The sequence below is a fragment of the Typha latifolia genome, chromosome 1, assembly GCF_019914945.1.
Source record: "Typha latifolia isolate L0001 chromosome 1, TyphaL0001v2, whole genome shotgun sequence".
NCBI lineage: Eukaryota > Viridiplantae > Streptophyta > Magnoliopsida > Poales > Typhaceae > Typha > Typha latifolia.
Genome location: NC_133086.1, coordinates 11,154,058 through 11,161,372, shown reverse-complemented (window position 1 = coordinate 11,161,372; position 7,315 = coordinate 11,154,058). Strand labels below are relative to the sequence as shown.

Here is a 7,315-nt window from a genome sequence, read left to right as displayed (position 1 = left end):
TAATATGGAACCAAAAGATTGGCTACGGAATAATTCCTTAAGATTTGAATTTATTGCAAGAAGCAGTCTGCGCAATCGTGGCAAAATATTCGTTAGATATTCTCCGGTAGGCAGCAAATTACAAAACCAATTGGGTTGAATCCGTAACTTCCTAATCTACAACTTTTATATTTATGCCCTTCGCAGATTCGAACTATAGCAAGGACGAAAATACGGAATAACGTGGGTGATTGTGGTGGTGACGGGTGGAGTGGATGTTAAGGTTATAGATGGGTATGAAGATGAGAGTGGATTGTGGAAGTTATTAAGGAAAGTAGACGAAGGGAATGAAATGGTCGAGATCTCAAAGAAGAGGGACTTTGTAAATAGATCCCGAAAGATGTCGCGCGTCAGATCGACGTAAAATTTTAATAATTGTAGCCCTAGAAAAGAACTTTCCAACAAATCAAGTTTCAGGAAAATCAGATATAGGGATCTCGAGATATCATCCGATTAGTGGACGAACGTCAGGGGGTCTGATCAGGATCCGTCGATGGAGCCACGAGATCCTAGATGATGGTGGTTGGTGGCGGACCGGCGTTAGGGGGTGGCACTAGTGAAAAGTGGTAGTGGAAGGGTTATGGTTGATCGAAGGGTTAGGGCAAGTGTTGGATAGATTGAAAGAAGGGGGGAGGGGAGGAGAGGGCCACCCCTAAAGGACTAGGGTGATTGGCCGGTCGAGGGAGGTTAGAAGCGGCGTCGCCGGGGATTGAGAGAATAGGAGCGAAGAAGACGAAGGAGGCAAGGCAAAACTCAATTCATCAATAATGACTCCATGGTTGCCATCCACACCATTAGAGGCTAATCAACAATTAAAAATTAACCCTAAATAGTGCATTTTCGCCGACCGCGTTGGAACACGCCCGATCGCATTTGAACACACTTATTTCTCACTTCTCTAGATTTGCGAACGCGATGTAGGCATTCACAGGCATGTTCAAATGCAGGCGTTCGCAGGCAAGTTCAAACGCAGGCGTTCGCAAGCGCGTTCGAACGCACAATTCACATTCTCTGGAGCGAATGTAATATAGGCGTTTACAACCGCGTTCGAACACACTCCACCGCGTTAGAACGCGACATAAATAAAGAAACAAAGACATCCCTAAAGTGTATCCATGCTCGAGACGACATTGGTGACCGAATCATATTAGGAAATTTTGAAAGAATAATAATTTTGAAGAAAAATAGTCGCAATAATGATATTTGAAAAAAGATCATTGGCAATTATGTAAAAATCTCATATATATATTCTATGCGAAGACATTGGGGTGTATAATTCTCATAATTTACCATCATCTAGTTCTCTCTATAAACTATGATGAATTAATCAAAGATAATACCAGGGTTTACATCATCAAGAAAAAAAACACGGTCTCACTGGTTGTTAGCATAAAAGAAAGTAAATAAATAAATAAATAAATATCTATTGGGCCATATCACGAATATTTGGTTAACTTACCGAAATGAGAAATACAATACAAACGATCATTCAATCAGCGACTAACGCAAGTGGTGACGACAACCACTTATTAAATCAATAAACTTAATCTAAGGACACCCATGAACTAACTAAGATCTCTCTAGCTAATTTAAGCCCTGGCTTCAAAGTTGAAATTGCTGCACGTAGTCTGCCTAAACAGCAGCGACGAGCTGAAACCCAACCTAGAGCGAGCCAGGTCGAACTCAAGCAGGTTATCTTCCAGCTGATGCCCTCCGATCACAATGGACGTTCTTGCTTCCACACCACCGTCAACGAATCCGAGACAGAGCACCTTCTCAGCCACCTTCACCATCGAGTTGGCACCAAAGATCTTCCACGCAACGCTTTCATTCTGCAGCACGAAGTCGATAGAAGGCACCCCTGGCCCGACTCGTGTGCTCCCAATCTTACTGGAATCGAAGCAATGCTTGAAAGGAGCCAGATGCTTAACGGGGGTCAATCCTGACTCTCTAATGAATGCACCTACGACTGCCTTAAAGATTGAGGATTCAATAACTGTGTATGGATTCGTCGTGCTAACTTTGGTTCCTCCATTCCCATCTTTGCTGATGGAAAGCAATGTGGAGTTCAGCGGTACAGCTTTCCCGTTAACCTTGATCGACGTGACGCCGATGAAGTACTCGTATGATTTTTCTCCTTGGAAGAATGAGCCGGCGGTGCTCACGGGATTGATAAGGAGAGGGGTGTAGATGAGCGACTTTGAGGCGTCCACGCCAGGCTGGAACACGTAGGGTGTGCGTCTGCTGCCGAAGAAAATGACTCCTTGGGACGAAGCTGAAGTGGAAGAAGGAAGACACATTGCAAACTTATGATCGAACTTGAATATGTCAGCGAGTTGATTGGGCAGCGCGAGCTTGGCTCGGCTGAGGCTGGCCATGCCCTTGGCTCCAGTAGCGAGCCCTTCTAGTCCGACTTCGGATCCACAAGCGAATGAAAAGAGGGGAGCGGTTACGATGTGCCCAGGCTTAGATCCGTCGGTCGAAGGGAGGGCGAGGAAGTCTTGGATGACATTCCCAAAAGTGCTCAAATGGATGATGGTGTTCTCCACATTGACGACGCAAGTGTTATTGCTGCAACTGGGACCAGCGGGTGCCATGCAAGTTTCCGCGCATGCTCCAGATCTGGCAAGGGCGCAGTGGGGCGTGCCGCAATGGACGGGTTTGTAGGAGGAGGAGATGTAGCCGTTGTTGCAGTCGACCCAAAGGAAAGTGCCGCCGAGGTCGACGATGAGCTTAACGAGCACGTGAGGAGTTCGCTGTTGGACTTGGGTCACGTATTGGAGGGTGATGGCGTCCTTTGAGACTGGGAGGATGAGTGCTTTCGGCTTTTGCACTGCAGAGATGGAGATGGAGCAGAAGAGAAGGAAGGTGGTGAATAGAATGAGACGAGAAAACCAAGCCATGGGATCGAGTATTCGAGTAGTGTCGTTGGAACAGCTTTCACAGAGGAGCACCGGCCGTTTTATAGGCGGGGTCATGGCAAGGTATCTGTCTTCAAGGATGGTCATATTAAAATTAAAAGAAAAAAAAAGTATGGTCATATTAAATACTCTATAGAGTTGGCTAGTTTTTAACTTTTGACTGAACGATCTTGCAATTTTATATCCTTTCAGCCAGCTGGCAATTTCTAGTTGTTTCTTCCCTAACAGAGAAATGCGGAATGGATAGATATTCCATTCCAAGTTGGTAACACGAGGTTCAGAAAAAGTAAATAATAAAGAAAGACTCACTATTCTCAAAAATTGATATCTCTTGCTACGACATGATCTTACCAATAATTAAAGGAAAAAAAAAACAAATGAAACACTCCACGACATGCTGGTCAGAATAATGACAGTTGTCTGCAACTACAATATATAAATAAATTATATATATAAAGGTTACTAGAGGTAGAACCTCGGCAGATCCGCAGCTTGTGGTGAAAATGGATCCCATTAATTCTGACTAGTCTAGCTATCCGATTCGGATTATATTAGAGTAAAAAAATAGGATTCGTATAGGGGTAGAAATTTTTTAGAGAAAATACTCAGATACAAATTCAGATACAAGTAAAAAAACTCAAATATTGATAATATGGATCGTATATAATTTTTTAGATACAGACATTTTATAGATATTAGATATCCTACCCATATTCTTTTTTTGAATGATTTATAGTTTTTATCTTAATTAAATAATAAATATTAATATTGCTACTAATGATGTGTTCTATATTATTTGTAGAGATTAATTTTATAAATTTTATATATATCTAACAAGCAAAAAAATTATTTATTTTTAATTCTTAATATTTTTTTGTTAATCGTCTCTAAAAGAAAGATCATAATTCATGCACCTGTTCAAGATTTGATTTTATATTCGAAAATTATCCAACCTATATCTAAAAATTATATAATATCTATATCTAAATCTATATTCGGACATATAAATGTCGACGTAGGTTCAGCACCATCCGATCAGTATTGAATCAATTTTCACCTTTACGAATAGTTAATAATATTTATCTAACTGGTCAAGTAACAATTTATAGGTTGTAGATTGCACATTCTCCTAGTTTTATATTTCTATTGCAAAATTACAAAATTCTAATATATTCTGACCATAATTACTGTTGCTTTATTTAATCCTTCCCCGCTAGATTCTATGGTACATAATATCTATAGTACTAGAAGACACTCTTAATTGCTTTATTTAATCCTTCCCCGCCAGATTCCACTAGGTACATAAGATCTATAATATTAGAAGAACATTTAGAGCAACTCCAATCGAGCTCTAAAATCTAAATTTGAAGCTTGGTTGAGCTCCAATAGGGCTCTAAAGCTAGCTCCAAATTTAGAGTTAATAATAGTGGGGCTCGAAATTTGGAGCCCCACCATGAAAATGGAGCCCAGCTCCATTTGTCATTTCAATCTTTTGAAATACCAAAATTATCGAATAATTATTACATTCAATAATTTTAATTCCATTTGTATCCTTTATTAAATAATTTAGTTAATTAAACTGAGTATATTATTAGTTTTACTAATCAGTTTTTAACAAAAATAATATCATTGGAAAGGTCTCATCGAGACCTTTAAAATGAGTCTAATATTGAATTAATTTTGAGTTAATTTAAATTTTAAAATTTAAAATTTTTATTATTTATAAAAATGATTCTAATAAATTATGTGTCTTAAAATATAATTACTCAAAATTATTCCCAATGTAAATATTAAATATTAAAATACATTAGATATGAAATATATCAAATATGAAATATATTAAAAATGAAACCGGAATCGGAACCGGTGGCTACGAAACTGGAACTGGTGGCTATAGAGATGACTTACCAGAATATTAAATATCTATTATTTTTATTATGTTTAGTTAATTTCTGCTTATTTTATGTAATGTAATTTTGATATTTTTAGTTAATCATATGTAATGCTTATTTCGATGTTTATTTTATGTAATGTAATTTCGATGCGTTTAATTAAAAATTAGTAATTTAAAATACTTCTGAAACTATTAAATATTAGTCTTATTTTAAAGATCTCGCTGAGAGTTTTCTAACCATATATTTTTTATTAAAAAATAATAACGCTAAGATGACCTATTAAGTAATTTAAAATAGCTAATATAATAATATATATTATATTATTATTTTAATATATATGGAGCCCGGTGCGTTGGAGTACACTGAGCTCTTGCTCTATTTTTGGGTCCATATTTGGAGTCCACGGTTGGAGATGCTCTAAACTGTGAATGGGCTTTTTAGTGATACAAATCGACTGGGGTCGATCCGAATCATAGACAATTCTACACACTAGGTGGAAAATATTCTCTAAATATTTTTCTAATATTCGAAAATTACAAAGCCAATTGGAATAGCACCATAACTTAAAGATCTAAGATTTTTATATTTAGACCCTTTACATATTAGGAATAATATATTAGGGTCTAATCTAGATAACAAGTCGATGGTGGTGTGATACGATTCGGACTTCACCGACGTCGTCTCGAGCATGGATTCACTTTAGGAGTGTTTTTATTTCATGTTTTAGTGTTTAATTTCTATTAAAATAAGTTTTCTGTAAGTCGCGTTCGAACGCGGGTGGAGTGAGTTCGAACGCGGTTTGTGAACGGGGTTGTGAACGTGGTGAAGAGAATGTACTGTGCGTTCTAACGCACTGCGAACCCCTGCATCGCGTTCGCAAATACCGACAGGCGCGTTCGATCGTGCGTTCGAACGCCTGCATCGCGTTCGCAAATCCAGAAGAGCAAACTCGGTGCGTTCGAACGCGGTCGGGCGAGTTCGAACGCGGTCGATGAAAATTGTGTTTTTATGGTTAATTTGAGTTGTTGGTTAGCCTATAAAACGATGTGGTAGACAACCAAATTGATTATTGATTATTGAGATTGAGTTTTGCCTTGCCTCCTTCGTCTTCGTCGCTCCCCTTCTCTCAATCCCCGGCGACGCTGCTTCTAACCTCCCTCGTCCAGCTAATCACCCTAGTCCCTTAGGGGTGGCCCTCTTCTCCCCCTTCGTCCAATCTATCCAACACTTGCCCTAATCCTTCCATCAACCACAACCCTTCCACCATCACTTTTCACCGGTGCCACCACATTAATGCCGGTCCACCTTCAACCACCATTACCTAGGATCACGTGCCTCCATCCACGGATCCAAAATAGACCATCTGACCTTTATCCACAAATTGGACGATATCTCGAGATCCCCACATCCGATTCCCCTGCAACTAGATTTGTTGGAAAGCTCTTTTCTGGGGCTACAACATATCAAAGTTTCATGTCGATCCGACAGCGACATATTTCGGGATCTTATTTCAAAGTTCCGTGCAAGATCTAGTCCAGATCTGAGAATTAGAAAAGATCGATCTTTAGCCCTAAAGGAGAGATCGCATCAAGCTGGTATCAGAGCTCCATAGCCAGAGGCGTGATCGTAACAAGCTGGTATCAGAGCCACCGTTCCTCAGACAAGCGCTTCCAATGACGACAACCAGATCCATGGCTGTACGGCGAGATGATGAAGAAGAGATTCTCCCAATAGAGGAGGGAGAAACGATTGCAGTGACTTCCACCCGTGGAACCGCTCGATCTAATCAGAATACGGAAGAACCTAGCGTTCAAGCCGTGTTGGGGTCTCTTTCAGAGCAAATGGCCATCAACAACCAGATGATGATGGAGATGATGCGGGAACTACGGGCGACAAGGGAAGCAATGGCGAACGGGAAAGCACCATCGACCCCACGACGCGAGTCCACCCCCTTGAACCCACCGCCACCGGTTCAGTCTTCGCAACCACAAGAGCCACTGCTACCACCACCCTATGGGCAGAGGCAAGCAAGGATGGTTACACCAGGTCCAGTTGCAGGTGAACCCATCCGACGGGTGAACCACTATGGAGACCGCCTTGGAGATCAAGATCCGTGGGCGGGTCAATACGATCCGGAACCACGGCAAGTTAATCAAAACCGAAGGAGGGATCATCAACCCTTCATGGTGCATCCTCCCCCGGTTAGACAAGGACATGATCCGGAATGAGATAATGGCATCCGTGGACAAGTCGTGCATCTTGAATTCCCCAAGTTCAAAGGTGGCAACCCGATCGATTGGTTGTATAGGGCGGAGCAATTCTTTGCATACCAAGGAACGGCGGAAGAGTACAAGGTGACGCTTGAGAGCTTCCACCTTGAGGATGCAACGCTTCATTGGTTTCGAGTAGCCAATGCCACTGAGGCTATCGAAACTTGGGCTGAATTTTGTGCCGATATCA

At 40.8% G+C, this 7,315-nt stretch overlaps 1 protein-coding gene across 1 annotated transcript; it reads right to left on the bottom strand.

Annotated features, from left to right (window-relative positions):
* Positions 1-1,465: 1,465 nt before the first annotated feature.
* Positions 1,466-3,006, bottom strand: LOC140780672 (probable aspartic proteinase GIP2). Its single transcript, XM_073126370.1, has one exon. The coding sequence runs from the start codon at positions 2,940-2,942 to the stop codon at positions 1,629-1,631; it is 1,314 nt and encodes a 437-aa protein (XP_072982471.1). The 5' UTR covers positions 2,943-3,006; the 3' UTR covers positions 1,466-1,628.
* Positions 3,007-7,315: the final 4,309 nt, after the last annotated feature.

Coding starts and splice junctions, on each gene's coding strand:
- LOC140780672 (XM_073126370.1), bottom strand. CDS start 2,942: ATGGCTTGGTTTTCTCGTCTCATTCTATTCACCACCTTCCTTCTCTTC.